Consider the following 26,268-nt stretch of genomic DNA (forward strand, 5'->3'; position numbering starts at 1 on the left):
TGATGAAATGCACTGTCAGTACACAACAACTGCACATATTTCCCTCTGAGCACCTACATTTTGTCACGAAATATCCAAGATGATGTAAAATGGGCTGTTCTGAAATGGTTTGGGAAACAAAACAAAAATCACATTTGCCTAAAACATCATTATTTTTGATGCTGTTTAATATTTTCACGGACATCCAGAAACACCCTTCTTGAGACAATTTTGAGCTGCTCTGACATGAGAACAAGCCCTGCACGTCGTACCAGATGCCCATGGTATAGCCAAATATCCTGCCTGGGATGGCTGTCAATCACCAATGCTCAGCAAGGACTAAAAGAACAGTATAAAAGCACATAGTGTTACTCTGCTGATACTGACCCTGACCCCCAACAGTCTGCAATAGAGATCACTCCACCTCTGACAAACTCCAGTAGTAACTCATTTTGCCACTCAATCTTGAACAACTGCTTTAATTTACTTCAACCTACAAACTGTAGTTCCACTTGTTGGCCATTCCTACCTCTACTACAGAAACACAGCAAGCAATCGCTGCCTTATCACTGGGCCATTAAAGATAAATGTGGTATCTCCACTGGTCTGAAGGGACCTAAATTCTTTACTCATTCCTCTTACATAGGCTACTCCAAACTTCTAACCACCCCAGCCAACCCGTCCTCTTTGCAACCTTGCTTTCCTTTCAAACAGGGGGTTGGAACTTGATCTTTAAGGTCCCTTCCAACCCTAACCACTCTACGATTCTATAAATCTATCGAGTGGCTTGATTAAAAATCAATAATGAAAATTAGTATGGCTAAGAAAATCCTGAGCGTGTGGTTTCTCCTACTAAATCAACATACTGTAATAGAAACCTGACTATTTAATAAAAAATACCTCCAAGACGTCTTAGTTTCAGTAATGTTTGGGGCATTTTTCCTCCCATATAATATAAAAGAAGGAGCCTTTCAGGTGCTTTCCTTTATACTGTTAGACATGCAGCATTTTAATTGGAAACTTCTGGAAATAAAAATTTTACAGCGAGGCCGCCAAGTCTAAATTAATACTTCACACCACGATATTTTTTTTGTTTTACAGTTTCCAAATCAGAATCAAGCAGAACTTCTCTGAACTTTTGTTCCACAGGAAGGGCAAAGGTTTTAATGAGACTTTAGCCTAGAGATTACTTTTTAAATATTTTGTAAAATCGGAGGGATTTGGTAAGCACTTGAGATGAAAAACACCAGCGGAGTTTGTTTTTGTACTCTAAGTAAAATTTAAAATGTAAAACTACCAAGAAAGAGAATAGTCTCCAAACCAAAGAAGGTCAAACACCAGTAGCACTGAAAAAACAGAATAGGAAGGTTAAACACACATTTAATTCTTTTATCAGGTACAGTTTACATCTGTATTCTATTTTTTCACAATAAACCCATTGATCTCTTATTAAAAGCGAATTAAGACTGCCTTTTTCTCCATTTCAAGCCAGCTGCTTAAAAAGAAGCTCTTGGACCACGTAAACACAGCAACCCCAAATTATCAACAGCAATCCATTAGAGCGAGGCAGCGCCGCCCGAGAAGGAGCACACCAGGCTATGGGTTTATTACATTCAGTCTCCTCACTGAAAGACAACCCCACTGGAATCCCATCAGCAGAAGTGCTACAGCAGACCCTTGCTCCCTGATTTCATTACATAAATAGAAATAGACTTCCTGGATCCCCAGGAGAGTCCTTTGCAAGTAACTCTAACTCTGTGTTTTCACAGACTAAGGTTGGACCGTGCCACGCTGCACACATCTGAGTCTGTTTGTGCTTCCAACCATCCGCAGTCGTTCCCATGGGATTCATCTGTGGAAGGCCTGAAAGACTTCAGGAAAAAAGAAAAATCCTCACCCCAAAACACCCTACAGAAATTCACTCCCACCTCTAAGTCACCAGTATGTTTTGTCTTTTTAAACAAGCCCCGAAAACCTCCAAGGTTATTAGATATGAACTAAACATCTAGCAGCTGGATTTATCCATGAGGGATGGTTGGAGGCTTCAGATTTACCAGCAAATGTATTCAGCACACAAGTATACACCAGAAAGATGTTAGATCAACCAATATGTAGTTTGTGGGTAACTCAACGAGTAAGTAGCAATCTGAATTTAACAGTGGCACATGCAAACTGCCTGATATACTCCCATACCAGTGTCAAACAAGCTAGTTTCACCCAAACTGCAAACTTTGAATGCATTATGTGACAACTATTTTTGGGACCCAAGAGTTGCACTCTTGAGAGCTCAGCCACCTTTCTGTCTTTACAGAATAACACACTGTAATCCTTAAAAGATGCTATGAAGAATAACCAAAATAACTGAAATGGAACTTGTTTACTTTAAATCTGGTGCAGAAATTCTTAAGGAGACCCTAGCATTCAACTTGGAAAAGAGAGATTAAAAAAACCCTATGACAAAGAGATAAAACCCAAGCTGGGGCCTCTAGAGGAATGCTTCATTAGAGACACACCAACTATGTTGACTTAGATCTAGCTCAGGAGGAGTTTATTTTGGCAGCTGTGAGAAGAAGAAAAAGCAAATGTTTCAATCATGTGGATCCTATATCTTTCTCTTGAAGAGCTGCCATAAGCTGGCAATATTTTTTTAGTTCATTAAATTAAGTGTATGAAATTAAGTATTAAAGTTTATTTTCTTATATTTAACATGAAGTGCAATAATCACAGGGAAAATATGCACACCCTAATAGACCATACTCACATTTTACACTTACATACACAAAACTGTCACGTTGGTATCAAATAGCTTTAAACATTCATTAATACCTGGCTAGCTGGAGTCATACCTGAAAGAGCAGCATTCATCTGAGAGCTTACAGACATTCTGCACAGGAAAGCTAAATTAATGCCCTGTCAAAGAGGCTCCTACTAGCTAGTTATCAAAGTAAAATCACGACAGACCGTGTTTATTTAATGGAAAATAAAATAATTAGTCAAACACAAAATTAACTTGATAGAACTTTAACAAAAGCAAGTACCAGAGCATTAACATTCCCCCAGAAATAAACTACCAGTGCAATAGAAATGGGTCTGACAGCAATATCCATCATTTCATTTTGGTACATCATAATCAAGGTCAGTGTCTTTAAAAATACCAGTAAGTAAACCAATGCAAATTAGGTTTTGAATCCTTTATGATGGTTAAAATGAAAATGGGAGCTAAAGCTGCTACCCTTACTCAGAGGACTCACTTCAAATCAATTCTGGTTTTTTCATCATCTATTTAAAGCAATAAAACCCCTGAATAATTCTAAGGGACGACACAAGAGAAAAGCCAGTATATTCTGTATGAAGATACAATATTGACTTTTCAGGTGCCTATGTTACTCTCCAAGTTACTCTTTCCATACATGCACAACACGTGCATTGCTCTGCAACTCAACCCAACCTGCAGCTTCTTGGCTTCTGGATAAAACTGTTCAGCACTGTGCACCAATGGGCCACACACAAACTTGTGCTTCATCCCATCAACAAATCCCTCTGTACTTTTTAACCCTTGCCTTGACGTCTATCTTCAAATCCAATTTTCCTCTGGAACCCCAAACCTTCTCTTTTTCCAGCTCCAAAACTCAACCCTCCATCCTACTCGCTCAGCCATGAGCGCCAAGCTGCTCAGAGGACACACTAACACACTCGCTACTCCATGCCCTGCTCAGCCTGACAGGTTAGATCTATCTCTGCACCACCACCTCTTCCCATCGCACCACATCTGGAAATACCACCTCTGTACTGGGCATTCCCAAAGCTTTGCTTCTGCCTCTAATGGGGTTTCCAAAAACTCAGCCAGAAACACACAGAACTTGCCAAAAATCCATCCAGACGGGACTGTGAGGGCAAGAAAATAAGACCTGCCCAGGAAAGTCTGAGCTGATGGTAGCCCTATACTGAATAAATAATTTTATACATCACCTTCAGTCCCAGCTATTGACTCTGTCTGTGGAATATTTGAAGACAAAATAAATACTAGGCTAATTGACAGCTTCTCAAATTGGGAAACACTGATATTCAGGAGCTGACATATACTCCTAATTAAGCATTCAGATGGGAGATGCTGGCTTTAGATGATGACAAGTTATGTGGGATTTTTGAAAGCATTTAGAGAGTTTATGCAATCAAACAATGTTGAAAAACATCACTTTAAAAAGTGCTACTCCAGCTTTTTTCATTTCTATTTGCTTTCATCCATCTGAGAACAAGAAATAATATTCTGGATCGATAATTCAGCACAAGATTTTTATATTTAAGGCTTTCTATTGATACATCATGCATTTGACAACATGCTTTTTCAAGTCCAACAATAAAACAAAATCCAGTAAAATTTTCTGACACAGAATTGAAGAAACAACTTCAACAAATGTCTGTGGGACTTTGACTAAAGAATGTCACAAAAATTCAGGTTAGGACATCCTTAACACACACAACAATGTTATTCACTCCGAAAATCTGAAGGAGAAAGAAGGCCATGATAAATCCCTGTGTTTATATGTCTACAATTTATACTATCAGGACAAAAAAAAATCTAAGCCTACTTGTCTCCTCTACATCTGCAGATTAGAAAATGAATAAATAAATAAAAAGTCTTGCTTTACCACAGTACACCAAGCACGTGTTAGCACTTAAACTGCAACAGCAAGTAGAGCATCAACTATCTGTACAAAACATCCAGTATCTGTAAAAAATTCTGAACCATCAAAAGAATTTTCTTCTATTGTTGCTAAAAATGTTTATTTTCATAGTACATTTTCATTCATGAAATAAGCATTCTAATTTTAGGTCCATTTTGTTTGTTAAACCAAGCTGGCTTTGTTTGGTGGGAGCAGAGAATGTGCAAACAAAGCCTGTCTGTGCTCTCTGAGGAGTCCGTTCTCAGCAGGAGAGCATCCGACTCCACTCAGGGACCAGCTCAGCACGTGGAGCTCACAAGCCACACGTCTGAACTGAAGCCATGGGTGACCTCACTGCAAAAGTCTCCAAATGAGACAAAAATCTGTATAGTAGGAAAAGAAAAAAAGTGTTAAGCTTTGTCACCACCACAGCAGAAATGATCTGTGGGCTCCAAAACCCGAAGTGTGCCAAGCAAAGGGGCATCACCCCTCCCCTACACTGCCAACGCCTACTATACAGAGCCAAACCCCCAGCACCACAGAAGGCAGCATCTGGGCTGCCACCACAGCCTGTACCAGCCACTGCTCATCTTCTGAAGACTCAGAGCCACAAACCAGGCTGCAGCTATATTAGCTGCCAGAAGAAATACTAGACTGGGAGAGGCCCAGAGCTGTTGTTCTTCAATGCACTGGAGTCCCTCTGGGACTATGCTAAATATAAAGTGGGGAAAGAATCCAAAGAGGGGAACACTAAACAAATGTAGGAGTAAGACACAGAAAATACAGCTAGAGGGATGGGATGAATTTTTGTCAAGCTACCTCGCAGGGAAGGATAATGGCCTGAGGACATACTGCAGTACAAATACGTTTAGTCTTTCAACATGGTCTTTTGACATTGACATGTTTTCAAACGCCCCCTTATGCTAATGTATTATGTCTCCTTGATTACAAACAAAACCCCAAACTTTCAGAATTGGAATTCTTGTCAAGTAAGTCCATTTCTGGTGCACAGAAGTCAAGAAAATGAAGTTTAGTAGCAACTTGGGGGTTGGACCGGATGATCTCTCGAGGTCCCTTCCAACCCCTAGGATTCTGTGATTCTGAAATTCAGCATGGAGATTTTGCATCTATTAGCAATGCAAATGCACATGTGCATGCCTGTACCTCCGTAAACCCCCCCAAAACTATTCTCATGGTTAGAAGAGAATCACTATTATGCTTTCACCCAAATTATTACCATTAAAAGTACGTGCAGGTTTAGGAAAACATACTGTTTAACATTACGTATCTCCAAAGTCTTTGAGTTGAAACATCAACATGTTGGTATTCTCTTAATGATGATGTTTGGAAACTGTTTTCTTCATAATCACGTTCACAGAAGAAAACAAGTTTGAAGGCAAGTGGGCTGGAATCAGTAACTGCACCATATGCTATGTTAAACCCTGACCATACCAAAACCTGGTAATTCAAGGATATATTAAACATATGTTGAAATATAGGGTGGGGGGACCTTTAAGATCATCAAGTCCAGTTGATAATGAAGCGTGGCACATTCCAACTGCACCACCACCTCATGCAGATGATCTCCAGCTGCCCCCCTTCAGGGAAGTTCTCTCTTGGAATTGTACTTTCCAAGCAACCTAATGCAGCCAGGAGCCAAGGATTTGGCCATAAACCCTCACAGAGTTCATAAATCTCAGGGCATTAACACTGCAAAGAGATTCTCAGGAGAAGGTTCACATTCATTCTGGTTTGTTGTTCCTCTAGAGACATACAACCAGCACAGGGACAGGAGGATTAAAGAAAGCCCACCTCATGCAGAGCTGAGTTTATAGATTTTAAGTATTTCTGTGGCAGTTTGCAACTTTTCCAACTTAATGGGCATTGGCTTGAGGAACATCACTTTTTTTTTTCTTGGATCATCACACTAACTTCTCACATCACAGTGAAGGAGGTAAACGTACCATCATTTAAAACTTCATCAAAAGGTGGGGCTGTTAGAACAGGAATTTGAGGACTAACAATTTTTATCATTGAAATGATCAACACTACATTTAACATTTCCTTATCGTCCCCCACTGAGAGAGAATCATTTTGCACTTATAAATCCATTAAGCAGCAACAGCAAGCTAAACAGATACAAGAAAGAAGTCAATTTATCTTCTAAAATAAAGTTTCAGTCAGGCCTTACAACATGAGCTCCATTAGAAGCACATAGTTTCATTAGAAGCACATTGAGAAACATTGATAGTTTCTCAATGTTTTCTGAGAAACACATAAAACACCATCTTGCAATAATTCAGACTGCACGGGTGCTGTCCTTTGGATCTTTTCTCAACACCACACCTAATTTAGTAGGAATTATGGTGGAACAGCCCCAAAGCTGCTCCCTACAGAGACTTTCCCACTTGATCTCCCAGCACAGTATCCTCACGTTGCTCAAACTGAGAAGCAGGAGCAGAATTTGGGACCAGCTTGCCAACTCTCAACCAGCATGACAGGTTTTTGCTCAGTGTCCTTCACTGCCACTGTAAGACTGAAATGGAGAATGAAAAGAGTAGCAAGCCCCCCCAATATATTCTAATATCTCTCTGCTTTCTTCTCCCTTCCTTCAAATGGAAGATAATTAAAAACAATTAATAGTAAGGCACACAAAGCTAACTGATACTAAAGTGGAAAGAGTATTAAAAAAATTCACACAATAAATCATGGGTTGACTTTACTGACCACAGCAGCACTAAGCGGCCCATCCAAACCCGAGCTGCAGCACCTTAAATAAATAAATGAAATCAGTGGAACAAAATGCTCATCTTGTCTTCTGTCCATTCACAAAACAACAGTGCATTTGTGTTGGGGAGAACAGAGAATTTGGTTCCTGTGTACTTTTGCTCCATGAACCCATTCTTCTTTAATTAGTTGACAATGGGGTCATTTTCATCCCCCCCCCCCCCCCCCCCCCCCCTCTTTTTTTTGGTCATTCTAGCTCAGTGTTATTTGTGAAAATATTTTTATTCTGACCATGGAAGGGGAAGGAAGCAAACAGTATCATATTCTATCAAAAAAGATGGTCTACTCCCTAAAAACCTTCCTACTAAGAATCCCCAAATTATCTACCATGGCAAATAACCACTCTTCATAGCTTCAGTCATTCCTTTTGGACAGCTCAGTTGTTCACCTGAAAGCAACGAGACAAAGTGAAGTTTCCAGCAGCAGTTAACTCTCTCACATGATAAGTGGAAACCTCAGGGCAGTGTCTGGAAACAGCAAGTGGGTTTTGTGAGGGTTTTCTCTCTCCTTGTTTCACACTCAAAAGATAACAGTTCCCCAAGCTCCCGGGTCTCGCTAGGCCTCCCCAGTAAGGTAGCCTTTGAAAGCCTTTGGGACTGGATTTTATTATATTAAGAAAAAGCTTTAAAGAGGCTGTAATACAAATATTTCACTTCTCCATCGAGCCTTCTCAGGGCCCTGCTCTGTGTGGTCTCAGAGCTCCATCCAGTGCCCTCACCATCGCCTTCATGAATGCACAGCACCACCCAAGGGCCTGCCAGGCCCCACAGACCTCCACTGCTGCCTCTAATGCCAAAGCAAGAGAGCACAGATTTGGTTTTAAATTATTTGCATCTGAACAACGTTGGTGGCTACAGCACAATAGCACAAAGTAAGCTCCTCCCCTGCTAGTGATATGCTCAGGGTGTGAATACACCAATTAATTACCATCATCTGCAATCTTTTGCTAATGGATCTTTGCCCTGGGTTTTGCTTATTCTTAATTCGTTACTTTCCCTGAGCTGCAACATAATACTACTATAGTAAATTACTATTGCTAAGGAAGATCAAACTCATCCAGAAGATCTCCATAAGGAACAACCTTAAACCCTCTAAGCCTTGTCACCTCATTTAATGCAAAACTCTCTCCTGAAAGGAGGAAAAATGTAACTTTTAACAGGGACTTAGGAAAACCTGAACGAGCAGCAGGGACATTCAAGTGCATTGAGCTTTCCTAGTCACTTAGTCAAAAACCTTGACACTAAAAATAACTCATCCCAAGTCCCAATTTAGCCCATTCTGAAAACTTTGTACTCATACAATTCCTATTTTTTTCTGCTTTCCTCCCTTTCTCCTCACCTCCAGAGCTTTCTATCTTCCTTAGTACAATGAAGGCAATAACTCATGTTATATAAACAAATGGTAGGACTTGATGCCAGTATTTGAGAACCTTGGAGAGAATGCTTAAGTTGAGACATCATTCTCTAGTACAGAATTGTAGACATAATGGTAGCACTTAGGCTTAAAAAAAAGGGTAGTACAAGAAAAAAACCAAAACAAAACCCCCATTTTTTAAAATTTTCATGGTAGGTAGGACAAAATGTAATATTCATTAAGAAGTTCAGGTGAGAGGGAAAAATATTCAATGGGAAGATTAATAAGACACAGGAATATACACAGATAAAACCACCAACACACGGAGACACACACAAGTTTATCAAAGGAGACTTCTGGAATACACATGTCCAGTGAGTCTTAAAAGTTAACACAAATGTAGTTGACCCTGCCTTGGAGTAAGGGGATGGAGTACATGAACCCATGGCCCTTCACAAGTCTACTTCTCCATGACTGCGCAATTCCCTCCTGGCTCCAAATTATTCCCCTCTACAGGGGTCTGGGATTTCTGTTCCCAGTCAAACATGGATGTTGAACTTTGAGCAAAGGAGACTATTAGCAGAATTGTGTTTAATATCAGGACTGAGGGTAAACAATAGAACCTCATTAATACATTTGTACTCTGAGACGTGGTACAGTCAGCAGCTAAACAAATTCAGACAAAGAAAATAATCGTTCACAATAACAAACTGTGATCTAGATTAAGTGTAACACTTCAGAGAAGTGTACTGTGATACCTCTGTAAAATTAATGAGGTCTTAGTAAAACCAGACCTCATTAAACTATCTACCATTAAATCTTTCCTGGAAAATTGGAGAAAAAACATCTCTTGTGTAGATTAACTGATGTGTCAGCCAGCTCCTACTGTAAAGACCACAAGGTGAAATACAGCAGAGCCAGGAAAAGCAGGAGCTCCTTGTTTTTAGACCAAGTAAATTCTTCTTGACAATACTGCCTAGTTAGTGCTAATACAATCAGCAAAATACTAAAAATAAGAGAGAATACAATAAGAGCAATCGATCTGAAGTTAAATGAGAGATCTGATACTTCAAGTGTTACCAGATTCAGTAATCGTGCTGCAGAGAGAGAACTAACTCGTGTTTCGATGACTTACACTTTGGTGACAGATTTAAAGGACTGATTCTTCTCCAGGACACAAGAACTTTGTTATATTGCCCAACACCTGAATACTGGCATGGCTATGAACAACTTCACACAGAGACAACATTAGAAAAAGCAAAAAGCATTGCCTTTGTAAGTGTGATTTAACCTTCTGCATCATGGCACTGCAAGATATCCATCTCTGCATATGCAAATTCACTCACTTTTGGGAATTATCAACAAAAAAATGAAGCTGAGAACACAGCATTCTATTAATGTGCTTGTTCGAAACTTTAAAATGAGACTCAATTCCATGCATTCTTACACTTACTAGCAAGGGCTAATGGATTTACAGAATCATAATTGGAACATTCTGAAACAGGAGTTGTGACCTCATTCCTCAGATGGAGAAAGATTAAAGACACGTGAATTGTGAAGTATATTATTCCACCTCAAAAAAAAAAATCCAACCAAACATCTCTTGTCTATACATTTCAGCTTCTAGTTGTCACTTTAATTGCCAATGGTTGCTATGGAGTCCCCAAATCAGTCTGCAGGTAATATTTAGTACAAGTCAGCAATAAGCAGTGAATTTATGGCTATGCAGAGTCATGAATTAGGCATGATAAATTTCTACCAGCGATTATCATTCAGAGGAAGGTTTGCTTCAGGTTTTTTAACCTGATCCTGAATAAATCTTTTTAGCAGCTCCTTCTGACAGAAACAGGCAAGTTACCACTAATAACTCTGAAAACATCCACCAGTACAGATCTGGTCTACAGTTTAACGAATCATTTTAATAAAAGTACAAGGAAAAGAAAGTGAGATTTCAGTTTACTTAATCCTCACACAAGTCATATCATCTTTATTACAGAAACACTATAGGGAGATCATCCCAGGTTAATAAAATTCCTGTAACAAGTAAAAGGTGTAGAACTTATCCCTGCAGAGGTGGATACGTAGGTACTTCACAGATTTCTACCACATTTCTACCTTTATTCTCCAAATGTCTGAACTGTGAGTCCTGAATATAAACCTCCTTATGCATGAACACATCTCTGCTGTACACAGAGCAAAGAATCGTTCCTGATGTATATTAAATTCATTAGTGGCATCAAAATCATCATAATAAGAAAAAAATCAGCAAATCATCAACATTCAAGTCTGATATTTAAATCACCTCATATTTGGAACTACTCAGAAGTCACTGTGTATGAGACTGAATATTTCTCTGAAATAACCTCTGTGGAAACTGATGCTTTTGGTTGATTGGCTTTGAGGGGAGATATGAGCTTGGGATGTGTTTTACATGAAAAACAGAGAACCTGATCCAAGCCTCGTACAGAAGATAACGAAGGGATAACATTAAGAGGACCTACTCCCATTTAATAACATTTATTTCTCCAGTATAGAGATGTGAAGCACAAAAAATGTTTACTGAATTTGAGGAAATTTGGTTTGTAATCAAAGACCCATGAAATAACAAGTTCCAGGTATACAGCTGGAACTGTAGGAAGGACATGTAATGCATCCTCTATCTAAAAATTACTTTGAGATAGAATTCTTTCCACACTTGTACAACATACACCCCAAAACTTCTGCTTTTGGACACATGTTTATTTTCTCAAGGGGCACACTGGAGTAATGAGAAAGAGATTTGTTCACTTCAGAGGTCAGCTGGGACTAACACACCAGACATTTCTTTCTGCCCTGATAAAAGTCTACAAATAATACAATCAGGCATAAATATACATATAATTTTTACATTGGTTCTGTCACACTTCAATCATCTTAAACTTCAAGTAAACAAGTAGAAAAAGAATTCCATATTTCCAAAATTAGAAAAATAAAGCCCCAGGGACATGTTCACATCCTTCCCCAGGGAGTCTGACAAAAGAAAAAAAAAAGTCCTGATTGCAAATATTTTAAAAGGAAAAATAATGTTAAGAAAAAGACATGTTTGTTTCTAGTAGAAAAATAGGATTCCAACTGGTTTTAACCAGGCAAGTGCTGGGTGAAATTCAGTACAGCTTCAACACTTGCACCAAGGATAAACTATAACAATTTACCAATTACACACAGTATAAACCAGCAGCTTAGGGGAAAAAAAAAAAGCAAGTAATTGCATTCATTTCTGATTTTAATAATCATATTTTCAGTGGAAGTATCCACTGTCAGCACTCACTAATGACTCTTGCTATCCAGAACAGAGCATCACCACATTCCTGCCTTTTGATGCTGTGAATAATGTAGTTTTTTACCCATTGTATTTTTATTCTGCCCCACATTCCCACTGTTGTATATTCCAATGCTCAGTTCCATTTACTCAGTATAGGCTGTAAGTAGTAAGAGTCTTTAAGATGAGGAAAGGTAGAAAGAGAAAGCTTTTAGGGAAGAGAAAAAGAGAGGACTAAAAGAGGAAGGGGGTGGGGGGAGAAGAGAGGGAAAAACAAGAGGAGAAAGAGGAGAAAAAGACAACAAGGAAAAGAAAAAGAGGAAAAAGAAAGGAGGGGAGCAGCAAGTTGTGAGGGAGACTGCAAGTCTGAATATAGCATGCAACTTATCAGATCCAAGACACAGCCAGCCAACCTTCTAGTCAAAACACATTTGACAAGATACAGGTAAAGAGATAAGGAATTTCTGTGCTACCTACAACTTGAAGGAGTAGTACAGCAACTTCATTTTTTAGAAGCATTTAACATACATACACAGAGTCAATCATCCAAAATACTTTTGGGAATCTTGGCCAGCCACTTTAAAAGCCTTCTCAAAACTCCTTGGGTTCTAATGGCAACGCTCTGATATAATTCAGAGTCGTCTTTTTCCCTCAGGCACCACCCTAAGCCATTAGAAGGAACAAACACATGGGGTGAGGTCACAGCTCCCAAGCAATGAACGTTCAGGTGGTGCTGCTGATGCAGAGCAGTGTCCTGGTCAGGGAAGGAAGTCTTGGGGGGAGAGGAGAAAAAAAGAGGTGAGAGGGAAAAGAAGCAAGAGGTAGTTATAAGTGATATTAACAACACAGGAAAACAGGGATTTTCCCCCCATACTTCTGTACCATCATTTTCAGGATGGTTTTTTGTTTGTTTCATTGTTATTATTGCAACATTTTGTCTTTTATTTATTGTTTTGTTGCTTGTTTTAAGCCTTGCCAGAAACCAAAACCACTCTGTTGCCAAAACATTCATTGCTTTTCTAGATAATGATTTGTCAACCCAGATATTTCCATTCTTTATTAACAAATGCTATTGCAAACACCAAGTCAGCACTCTATAATGACTTGTCAGAATACTTAAATGACTATTCATGACCCATTTAATCCAATAAAATTATATTTTTTAGTAATTTGAATACATACTTATTCCTATAAGCTGACAAATTTTATCCTGGAAAAGCCACCAGTACAAGTGCTAACAGACTGGAGCAGAGCAACTCCAGTCCTCCAAATCACCCCATGTTTATCTTTTCCCATTATCAAGGGAAGAAAAGCAGGCTGATGGCTGGCAGCACCTTTGATACATGCCAAAGCAAGGAGGTATAAAAGTGTGTGCAGAATGTGGCACTAGTTCCAAAGCTGTTTGCTGCTCCATGGCAGAACCATAAGCGTTTTAACCCCAAAATCCCATTGTCTCTTCCCCTCACACATTTCAGCTTCCACAGCAAACACAAGGTTCTTGAAAAGGTTAACTAAATCCCACAGTCAGAAACAGCAAGAGAGTCAGGACAGGCGAGGATGAGCCAGACCTTTGTGGATCCCGTGGTCGTGGAAGCCCAGGCTACCACGGGATGCATTTCAGCACTGCAGGAGGAGTGATGCTGAAATTCCTGGAAGCAGCCAAAGAAATGTGCTCTCCAGCTCCATAAAATTCCAGGGGCACCACTTACGACCACAGTTAGTCTGAGGTATTTGGTTTAAGAATGATTAATCACAGATGAATCAGCCTTTTGTTTCTTTTCTGACATTTCAGAACCCTTTCTAGTATTCCATCTATCTGAAGTCTGGCCATGCCTTGATACTGTAGGAGACTGTTTGAAATAATTCCATTTACTTTGGCCTGCATACAAGTCTGGATAAAGATTTCAGTCAAAACACCTCTTCACATCATAGAATGGTCTTGAAATGGTACACAGAGATAACACAGCAAGAAGACATTAAACCTCTCGTGCACTTCAAAGTACCCTGATAGTTATTTACAAGCTTAGCAGAGTGGTTTTGGGTAAAGCAGATCGATCAAAACAAGTAACCATCCGTGCTCCAATTGCAGTATTTGCATGCAACTGTTGATGCTGAAAAAAACCTCAGAAAACCCAGAACTAAGGAAATTTACATAGAAAATGCCACCAAAAAATCCTTCCCAATAGAAGAACTTTGAAGAGAACTTGATTTAAGGTCAACAGAGGTCTGAATGGCAAATGCAAGGCAACAAATCTGCTTTTTACACCAGAAGCACAAATCCAACATCTATTTAGTGTCAATCACCATAAGACTCGAAAATCAGTATCAAAGAACTGCAATGGAAAGAACAGAAAGGATCCCAGAGAGTCCAGTAGTGACCAGAAAATTTGAATTTAGCAACACTGAGCTGGGGAGTAAAGTTTTTCATTACTTGGAAAGATACAGGATAAAACAAACAGAGTATCAGTACTGGAAAAAAAATCCAAGATCCCATGGCAGGGGGGTTGGAACTAGATGCTCTTTCAGGTCCCTTCCAACCCAAAGCATTCTATGATTCTATTCTCTCACTCATCAATCTGATAGGGCTATTCACCACCAGCAATCCTTTTATTTGTGTACTTCCATACGTGTTTAATTAAAAGCATTAAACAAGTATAGCTAGAGTACATACACATGAGAAGCAAGCCTGAGACCAACATTGTCCTAAAGTAAAGTACTTTCTTATACCTAAAATTTTATCCTGGACTCCAAAAATGCATTAGGAAAATGACTTTGTATCTTATGAGGCCTGGAAAGTTTTCCAGGAGACTATTTTCCAACATAAGAACTACCACATCTAACAGAGCTTGAAGTGTTGTACTGCAAGGTCGTGAATTTCTTCAGAGAACCATTTTAATCTCGTATTACCCTAACCTACCTGGAAAAAATGGAACAAAGCCATTGCTTAAGGTTTCTTGTAGAATTTTTCCATATTAACATAGTTAATTGGACTACAGAAATCCTTTTGTCACAATGGAGATTTTATTTTACCAGTTCGTAAGTATTAACCTATACACGGGAACAAACTAAGTGAAGTTGGGAACAAAGAATAGCCTAATATTGTGATATTATATATAATATAATTATATAATCTGATGTGATTTCACTGCTACTCCACTGTTTTAAAAAAACCACACTGCAGTCAAATGCAAACTGCTTTGGAACAAAAGGAAAAGGGAGAACAGCGAGCCAAAAATCAAGCTTTATCTTTAAAAACTTCTGTAGCTATACCTGATCCATGGGGTGGATGATACTCTTTAATCATTTATCCTACTACCTGTTAATCCAGAATTCCCTGACACTGTTACAAAGTCACAGGAACCCTGACTTGGGGATCCTCTTCCAGGTCACTCAGACCTTCAATCGTTCACCGGATTACACACTATTTATGTCTAACATTGTACCATTTGTGGAAACAGAACCTTTCAGATGAAAAGGTCACACACACAGACCCCCAATAGTATATTCTCTGCCACTTCAGCCCCCTGACCTGCTCAGTGCCTAAGAATATCCTGCAGCTGCACAGACATTCTGTCCACACCGGAGGTGACTGCTCGCAGATAAAGGTATAGTCAGCACCTTAAGCACTGCATAAAAAGCAGAACAAGCATATTTAGCAGCCTTATTAAAAAAACATAAACCCTTCAAAAAACTATTCTGTCAATGCCTTAGGAACTCATTAGAGCACACACCATAACCAAGATCATCTGATGCACAAGCTGATGTTACTGTATATGGCCCAGTCATTGGCATATACTATCACCTGTTACCTCTGCTTTAAAAACCCCAACGTTTGACTACTACTTTACATCCACAAAAAGGGCAGAATCCAGAAGAAATGCCTACAATTTGCATTCCAAGACAACACCCACGCAGAGCAAGACTTTAATGCTTACTGTTGGGTATCTATACCTCCAATCTAGGAGCCATGTGCACTTAAATCCAAACCATCCAGCTGTGTCCTCATGTGCACAACATTAACGCATCAGCCTTGGACTGTAACATGAGTACAACAGTTCAGTGCACAGATCCCCAAATATCCCAACCATGTCTTGTACAAAAAACTGAGTTTTACTCCATGTGAAGTGGAACACTGTCAAACTCCTTAAATCAACATCATGAAGTCGCTGTTCCTTATACACCCCAACTGAGCAGCTATCCCTCTTCCATCAGCGGGAAGAGACAGAGCTGTTTGGTACATAGCAGTAGTCAAGCTCAAGCATCTCTCCTAGAAGCCTAGTAGTAAGAGTACTGTGTTTCTGTGAGAAATCAAACACAAATGTCAGCTTTGGCATCTCCACTGATCACAACCTGTGCCCAGAAGGAACATTGTCAAAGATTTTGAAAATCCCACGATTCTACTGGAAATAAGTACAGCTTGCACGTGCTCTTCTTTATCCAAGACACTGCTTATATACTCTGCCTGACGTTCACTTCTAAATATCCTTGGACAAATAATTTGCAAAGAAAATCACAAGCAGAGGATTAAACCCAGTGTTTAGCTTTCGTCTCTTCCCTTTGCTTAGCTGACATCAGTTTAACAGCAGTTACCTGCAGTTACCTCATTCTTCCACACCCATCTTTAAGAGAAGGGAGCCTCTAACATCTCTGTTGAACTGGCATAAAGCAAAGTCTTCAACGTGTAACACCTCTAAGCCAGTGAGCCATTACTGAAATGGCTTAATCCCCAAAGGCAGTGCTTACCCACCCTACCTGGCCACTACCAATCACTTCACAAGACCAGTAGCATTATCCAGACACCTATCAGAGCTTTGTTTTAAAAATCTGTTTCCAGCATTCTGTTTCAGTGAGGGTGAAGTGGAACCACAGAATTAATGTCAACCTGATTTTCAATTGCATTATGTTGGGCCACTTCTAAAACAAATATACACAGGAAGAGGAATACAATATAAAATAAAAACCCTTGCAATTCATTTATTGAAGTGTTAGTCTCCCAACACTGAGCACTACTTACCTACTATTGTATGTGTTGTAAATATATATGTATAGGCTTTCTTCTTCTCCCCACTCCCTGCCCCAGGAGCTCTCCTACTGGACCACACTGAATTACCTAAGCATGTTGATACACATAGGTTTCTGGAAGGCTAAAATATATATTCTACCATATCACGCTCATATCAGATAGTCATTAAGTCTAAGCAAGGGGGGAGGGGGAAAGGAGCTTTTGCAGGGGAAAAAAATAAAATTATATTTAAAAATACCACTAAAATTTAATCAAATCCCATTATTTGAGAATGAAAACTAGCAGCATCGTGAGACTCTCATTCTCAATGCAATCATTTTCCAATAACAGCACAGGCCCAACAGAAGAGACAGCACATGATAATCACAAATGTATGGTGGCTACTGAGGCTCCCTCCTAGTTTTACAGCACTTAATCTTCACTTTTAAATAGCTTGCTGGCTACTTTAGTAGACTGACTCACATATGAGCTCTGTTTAATCCATGGATACAAGGTTCAAGTTGTTATCAAAACTTACTACCCATGGCTGAACTCAAAGTGTGTTAGCAATGCTGTCTTTCAGAGCCAGCACACTGTTTGCCATTACAGACAGGTAGGTTTCTTCTCTTAGGTGCCCTAGAATAAGCTAAAGGCATTCTTTTTACAAGCCTCCAAGTATGTAGGTTCAGAACAGACAAGGGATGACATTAAATAGCAGTGTCTCACCATGAACAAATCATCCCAAACTTCAGTATTTCCAAAGAGTAGAGCAAGTAATCAGCAGCTCTGGTTCAAGGTGGTCATGCCATAACCTTCACCATGATTTTGATGACAGAGAGAGTGTTTTTCAACTCATCCATATGTCTCCCTCAAACTTTCCAAACTACTAACAGATGTATCTGGTTACGAGTAAACGTTCAGCAAGTAGAAGCTAAAAGGAGTTACAAAGGAGGGTTGGTGACAGATCGCTTCTTTTAACCAATCTGTGGATTCTCCTTGACCCTTTCCTCAAAAATCTGCTACTGGGCTCAAAGCTGCAGCTAATGTGGCTTCTCCTAGCTCCTTCCCAGAGCCAGACCCCTATCTCTCACAAAAAACAAAGAGGAAAAACCCAAGTACAGCCAAGACTACGAAGGCACGTTATCACTGTCACCAAGCAACAGTTCCACAGCTATGCAAACCTAAAAAAGGGAGAAACTCAGTCTGTTGGAAGATAGGCTGTAAACATGAGATAGCCAGGTAACTAAATGACAAACTATTATCTCACAGCCTTGAAAACCTCTGCATGTGAGCTGCTTTTAAGCCAACTTGTAATAAATACCACATGCAGCTAAATTTAAATAAAAAAAAGAGAAAACCCTAAGCCAAGTTAAATAGCAGCCAATGTTCAAATTTAACCATATAAAGTCTCCATTAAAATCCAAAATGACAATTACAAAATATTATATTACTAAGGAGACTGTCAAGTGCTTTGAATCATGGCACACTGAGGAAGTAAGTGAAAACACACTTTACCTTGTATCTCATTTTGGGGCACGAATGAATGTAGAAACCCATGTAGTAAAAACAGAGCTCAGGAGCTTTTTCATGGAGTTGCCTGGTAAAAGCAATTTCCCTGTGAAAGGAAAGAAGAGACTCATTATTTTGAATACAATCCTGACATTCATTTTACATCTCCATATAGAAATATTTTGCAGGTACCTGGCTCCTGACCTATTTTAAAGGTTTAAACTTCTAGAAAATAAAATGTGAAGATGATAAAATGAATGCTTAAAGAAACCCAGAGACAATAATCTGAAAATGAATGCTTAAAAAACCAAACAAATCACCAAAATGCAAAACACCATGTCAGGCTTCCAATGGCTTTCATTTTTGTGATTTATCTGGCCAAGTGACTGACTTGGAATTCAAACAGAAGTGACTAAAAGCTTATATTTAACAGGTTTCTTCATATTCATATACACTGGAATTCTACAGAAACATGGCCCAGACTTTGTACACAGACTGGCTAATGTGGCTCATGAAAACAGCAGTGAATTTTTAAAAAACAAGCTTCAAGGATCAACTTCTTTGTTGTATTATTTGCATTCGAACTATTTACATGTAAAAATATCCATCTTTATGCAGCAAAAGGTATTTTTCCACCCACCCCATCCTTGTTTGTATGATTTTTCTCATTTATTCTGAAAGATAAGTGTCAATGGATTCCAAAATAAGTTTGTTTTTATTTACTGGCACAAAGAAAGTAATAGCATTACAAAGATTCAGCTGGTATTTCCATTATAACGCTCATTTTTACAGCATCTGTAACTCTGCAGTCCACTTTTGTAACAGATTTGATAAAACAGGGATGGTGGCTCTTTCAGAGTTCAAGAGATACAAGGACATGAGCAAGTGCATATAGAAAGCATGTAGAACTACTGGTATTCTTCTACCATTTCATATTAAGTTAGTAATGAGGATGTTTGAGTGTATGGAAAACCTAACATTTGAGTCACATGAAGTTCGTTTGCTGAGACCATCATGAGTTTATTGTAACTCTCTGTGTGTGTATATATATACATATATATGTGTGTGTGTGTGTGTGTGTATATATATGTATATCTGTTAAAAGGGAATGTCAAGAAATAAGATATTCCATATCTGAAAATCTAAGTAAACACAACAAAGTCCAGAAGTGAGATCTGTGTACTACTAAAGATGTACAAATGTGCACTTCATATACATAACCTTTAAGAGATGGCACAAAGTCACCAACCTCACCATTTTGTGTGCATTGTTCTGGACCTAATTAAACAAATGCCTTATCTACAGTTCAAAAACCTGGCACACTGCAGGGAAAGCCCATTATCTATGCATTTCAAAATCTCTGTCCAATTAGACTTCCCTGTCTGATTTAATAAAACAGAACGACTCAAAGTGAACAGAAAGTAAATGGACCATAATGCCAGGAGATAAAACCCAGGCTGCTGCAGCAACCTTACCATGGGCAACAAAGCTTCATGCAAGTGAACTAGTGCACGCAATACCAAAGCTAGCTTGCTTAGAACTACTGCCAGTGTCTTTGTATGTGCTGTAGTCCCAAACTCCCTGGGTAAGGACCCTGAAGTCAAGTTCTTGATCTTTGTTTCACTTAGCTATCCATACTGGAGGGACAGAAAAGAAAGCATCCACCTCCTTCCTCCATCCAGGAGGCAAGAGAATGCTCCAACTGCATCAGTTTTACACCAGGAGCAGCAGTGAGGTGCCACTGCATGGCCTAACACACACCTTCTGCTGAAATCACTCCCATGAAAAAGGTACTACAGACTTACAATTGCTTTCTGTAGAGTTCTCAGTTACATTAGTTATCTATGGTGTTACAATGGGTGTTAGTGCTTGGCAAGAGCACTCTACTAGTGAGGAAGCCACACTCACTTCATCAATACCAAATTCAGACTTATCATTTCAGTGCTACATAACCCGATTCCAAAAGAAGTCCAAGCATTTGTCCTACTAAATACAGATGATCAAAACTACCCTTGTCAAGTATTCATGATTTCAGGTAGTGGGGGAATAGCCAACTTCTTCCTGCACAGAAGAATCACTTGGTATTTCTTGATGATTTTTACTCCTTTGGTTACGAGTGGTATTTCACAAGTAGCTGCTTCTCCCCTCATTCTTTCCTCACATGTCTACATATTTCAAATGATCTTCAAATCCCATCCTTTCCACAACCCAGCAGCAAAAATTTCTCCAAGTAGCATGAAGTGGAAGTGACAGCACTGCAATGCAGTTTAACCTCCTCAGAGTCAAACTGGCAACAGCTTTGAAAGTATCAAATTCCTTTGCAACTTCCTAAATCCTCCCCATCTCTCAAGTTTGGGGGTTTTTTCCACTTTTTGGAAGAACCAGAAGATTGGCCCCCTCTAAAACTGTTGGGAACTCATTTTTATTGCCTGAAATGCTACAGAATTTATAAGCTGCTTTTCATTAGTTGAGCCACGAACCCATGTTGTGCCGACCAAGTTTGAAATTTATTACTTAAAAAATGGAAAATCATTTCAAGAATTCATAAAAATTGATGATGTAAGTCTGTTATTACATAAAGTAATGTGATATGTACAAATGCTAAAAAACAACCCTTCGGAGGATTTAGTGTTTTATGATAAATGCTCACCTTACATGGAAAAAATAAACAATGAAACTCAGTCTAACTTCAAGCATCTTCAAGCACATAGCGTGTGTAATGAAATATGTCTAAAATCAAGTCCTCTAATAGCCAGAAAAAAATCATTTCTAAATCACAGGAGTTCCAACATTTTTTCTACATTGTAAATTCTGATTAATTTTATAATATTCAGCAGTACCACTGAATGCCTCAGAAAATGACAATTCAGACTCTATCAGACATAAGACCGCTGGAGATGCTACATCAACAGTTACGTTGCTTTGCATAACAACTTTGAAGTTAGTGCTGAAACCAGACTAGGTGACATCCAGAGGTCATAGAATCATGGAATTCCAAACTGGATTGAGTTAGAAGTGACCTCAGAGCCCCCCTAGTCCTAACCCCCTGCCATGGGCAGGGACACCCCCACCAGCCCAGGGTGCCCAAAGTCGCATCCAACCTGGCCTTGAACCCTGCCAGGGATCCAGGGACAGCCCCAGCTTCTCTGGGCACCCTGTGCCAGGGCATCCCCACGCTCACAGGGAAATATGTCTTCCTGGTATCTCATCTAAATCTCCCCTCTTTTAGTTTCAAGCCACTCCCCCATGTCCTATCGCTCCCTCCCCCTCCAGCTTTCCTGTACTATTTTGCCAAACCAGGTTGACAGTAAATTTAAGGCTTTAAAATTCATAGAATTGTTCTTTCCATCAGCCTTTCTAAAGGCAAAGATAATAAGATTAACATACCTGAAAAATATACTTCATGCTAGTACAGCAGGAGACTACTAATCCTGAAGACAACAATGTTCAGGTACTCGATTATTTATGATCTGAATGTGCATAAAACTATAAAAGTGATTAATTTCATTTGGTGACTGGGCTAAGAAAAAGGTCAAAGGAAGAATTATTTCTATTCAAACAAAAAAGGGGCTTTTCCTGTTGAAACCAAGCAATACTGAATTATTTTCAGGGGCAATAAAACCCTGGCATTTAGTTTCTGAGTTTTTTCAATCTTTGAAAGTATTTAGCTAACTAGAAAGATACAGCCCTATTCCAGGATGACAAAAATTAATTAGAATGCAACCAACAGTAGGGAATTAAAAAAACAAAACCAAAAATCAACCAACCAACTCAAAAACCCCACAGATACTTTATTAGAGGTAGTGTTACCAGTACATATTTAGACTGGAAATAAAAGCTTGAGTGTAGGCAAAAGTATCAATTCTTACTATACATCTAGGCAGATAACCAAACCATCCTCTTACCGTAATGCAGAGTAGACTCCCAAAGATAAGAATGAATAGTCTGGATCATAGTACAGGTAGACAGAGGACACACAGTAGGGCAGGATATCAATCACACCAACAGCAATTATCTTCCCATCCAGCCAATACTGCTGGTGGAAAGAGCCATAGCCACATTCAGGTCCGTTCGGTGTGTTCTCTGCCTAAGGAAAAACCAGAGAGGGATGTAACTGTCCAACAGGTTACAGGATAAAATCTATTTCAGAAAGATTTTAACACAAAAGGCAATACTGTGAGAAATTATTCTTATAATAATGGCTTATCTCTGTGTTTAGGAAAAAAGGAACTTGAGAAACAGGGAAAACAATGTTAGTTCACTGTGTCATCTGTGACCTTTGCTGTCCTCACGATCAGCAAACTGGATGTAGCTCAAACATGGATCAGCAAACAGTATCCCCCATCTAGCACTGAGAGCACTGAAATGCCAAAACAACTATGTGATTCACAGAGTGATCAATGAATTGTCACAGGCTAACAAATTCTGCAGATACTCTTTAATTTGACCTACCTACTCTTCAACAAGAGACAAAGCCCAACAGCTGAGAGGTGAAATGCAGACACTTCCCAAAGCCAGCTGTGACTGCATCACTCCTCTGAGACTCTCTGTCCCAGCAAGGACCCTGCTGCTCTCTCCCTCAAGTCCCCAAGGATTGGAAGGACTTTGGCCACAAAGAATTGAATTTCTCAGAGTGGCCATTAATGTTGCTTGAGAAGAGCATTTGTAAGAAGAACTGATGAGCTTACTTCCCATGTGAGGTTGAGACCTTATAAGGTTTACTCTTTATGACCAACGAAACATCTTTTATCTAAGAACTTGAAACTCTGTTGGAAGAGGATTTGTGGAGCAATTCTCCTCTGTCAGCCCACATCAGAGCATCTTCTGCAAAAACACTAAGGAACTGGCTATTCTTGTTCACTGTGGGTTTGGATGTGCAGTGAAGTATGTCTCTGGACAGGGTAAAGCACCTAGAGCCAGAAACCGATGCTTCAAATTAAGAAGAAAATGATCTCCTAATTCAAACTGTATTACACAACCAACTTTGGCATGCCTTTTTCTCCCACATCAAGTTTACTTTAATCCTGAATTCCACTGTGCTCAACTTAATTATCCATCTAGTCATGTTTTTCAGTGCATTGCCAGATCTTCAGAAAGCTGCTTCTCACTCAATAAATCTGACAATATTGCCTACTATTACCAACTGGTTTGCATTACAACAACAGAAGGTGGGTTTAATCAAGTATTTTGATACAGTAGCGCAGACCAAAGAGATGATGGGCAGTAGAAGTTATTCTAATAGGTACCACATGTGTCAAAGGAAAAACAACCACGTGAGTGAAAACCATTTCAACTGACTTATCCAACCGGCAAGTCCCAAAATAAAGGCCATGTACTAAAATGTTTGCATTTTTATATGGTTAAATAGCATAAAACTAGCTATGGAGCTACAGATACAGCAGACTGAGCTCTTGAATGTTTGATTGCTTCACTTTTACAGTATCCAAGGATATTAGACTCGGGTACTAGTGTATTAAACTGGCTTTCCTCTCGTTCAGATAAAGCCTACTTATTCAGCAGTTACAGTTTCATACAATATCCTGAACTTTTCAGTAGAGCCGAATGAAATCACATGGCCAGGAGTAAAACTTTTAAGCTGGGACACAGTCAACTAAGATTTTTTTTTTTTCCTTAAAGGATTTCTAAGCACAGGTAAAGTTCTTCTCCCAGCTACCAAAGTGCAGTTGGTGACACTACAAGTGAAACATCCCCTACAAGCCAAAAGATGAAAGATGACCTGTAATATAATACAGACTTGGTTAGGCTTCAGGTAAAACAGATTTTCTCTCTTTGTCAAAAGCTCATCATATAGGATTTAATGAACACTATAAAAGATAGTCCAAGCCAACACACAAAAGGCCTTCCCTCAAAGCAAAGTCTTCTGAAGTTAAATAAATGCTGTGTCCATGTGACACCCCAAAACTTCAAGTGGCTTTGCACAGGTTCAGTCACCAGACCTCTACAAACCAAACCATTAGCATCAGTTAAGAACTTCTAGTAAAGTACTAACTAGTTATTTCTCTAATGCAATTACAATGAAAAGTCACAAGCACAAAAGAGTCTGTGTTCTGTAACAAACCAATTTCAGGCACAACGTTCAGAGGTCTCCATTACATTAAGCAAATAATATTTTTAAGGAGAGCAACGTTTTCCTCCTCCTTAAAAACTCTTCATACAATGTAATCCTTTGTAATGCTCCTAAGTATTATGTTTTCTCCAATTTCTCAATGAACACTTGGCTCCTTTAACTTGCTCTCTCATGCACCATCCAGGCAATTTGACATGAAACAGGTCTAGAATATGAAACGTTTTCCTGAAGCAGCTTATACCATTTCACACTATTCCCATGTCCACCTGGGACCGTGTTTGTCAAAGGTGATGTAAAATATACCCATGACATCAGGTGAGCAAGTCCCACCAGAGAGGCTTTACCTTATCTACCCAAAATAATACACACTACCCCTGGAATCAATCCAAAGGGACCAACTTAGTTAAAATGAACAATTTATATTCAAACTTTGGTACAATGAATCATTCTAATACAATATATTGAAACAATCAAAAAATAAGAACTGAATGCAGGAGATAAAAAAAGTGAGAAACAAGTCATTCTCTCTCCATTGTTTAAGTTATAATATAGAGAAAAAGACAATATATTCCACCACATTAATTCTACCTGTCTTCATACACTGCTCAGGAATGTGTGACCACATCCAATTGCTCACATTTTACAATACATTATTAAAATTTAAATATTTAATAGCAGGGGATATTACATGTTGCCCCAATTAGCACACATCAGTGTAATGACTGCTTGTAATTGGGCTTCAACGCACTTTCACTTTGCTTTTAGGAGATGTTTTACTACATCACCATCATTATTATTATGATGGAGAATGCACTGGTTAACCCACCAGTGCAGACCAGTGTGCAACTGCAAGGCACTTCCAAAATCGGGTCCTGACCATACTAACTGCACAAATGTTTGTCTCTGGAAGGCTTCAAGAAATCTCTCATTTCGAAGTCTGCTGCGGACAGAGGGAGGAAGAAGATATAAAAATCCATGCTATCCTTTACACAAAAGCCAAAGAAAAAAACCCCAACACCAAAAGCCAGGAAACCCTTGACTTCTACACGCCACTGGAAATTATTTGCCAAATAAGTGAAGTGATTAATTCCAGCAGTTCCTCTCCCAAAGGCACACAAACACACAACCTACCATATGGCAGATTTCTATCTCTCAGTTAGCAACATATTTCCTTTTCACTACTACCTTCTCCTTTCAATAGGGATTAGTGGAGATGCTGTGAAAGCAGCTTACAAACACAGGCTGTGGCAGAAGAGAGGTAGCACTGCATGTTTCCCTTTACAAAGGCAGCAATGAGCAGCAAGAAAGAGACCAAAGAGATGCTGGGCTGCACCAGGCAGAGGTATAAGGTATATCTGAGTGAGGTATAAGGTGTCTCTGAGGTATAAGGAGAGCTTGAGAAAGCTGGGACTCTTCAGCCTTGAGAACAGAGGACACAGGGGGAAGGTTTTACCAGGGAAGGAAGGTAAGGGAGCCAGCTTCTTCGTAGCTGACAGCAATGGGACAAGAGGCATTGTGGACAGACCAGAACACAGGAAATTCATTCTGAACAGAAGGAAATGGGTTTTAAGTGAGAAGGTGGTCAAAA

At 39.3% G+C, this 26,268-nt stretch overlaps 1 protein-coding gene across 2 annotated transcripts in view; it reads right to left on the reverse strand.

Moving 5' to 3' along the window:
• Nucleotides 1-26,268, reverse strand: part of ATE1 (arginyltransferase 1) — a 70,401-nt gene that overhangs the window by 19,971 nt on the left and 24,162 nt on the right. For both annotated transcript variants that reach the window (XM_084265583.1, XM_084265582.1), the window contains exons 8-9: nucleotides 22,498-22,679; nucleotides 18,599-18,698 (exon numbers count right to left, since the gene is read on the reverse strand). In XM_084265583.1, coding sequence (XP_084121709.1) covers nucleotides 18,599-18,698; nucleotides 22,498-22,679 — 282 coding nt within the window. The remainder of the gene's footprint in view (nucleotides 1-18,598; nucleotides 18,699-22,497; nucleotides 22,680-26,268) is intronic.

The sequence above is a fragment of the Gallinula chloropus genome, assembly GCF_964237585.1.
Source record: "Gallinula chloropus genome assembly, chromosome: 5".
NCBI lineage: Eukaryota > Metazoa > Chordata > Aves > Gruiformes > Rallidae > Gallinula > Gallinula chloropus.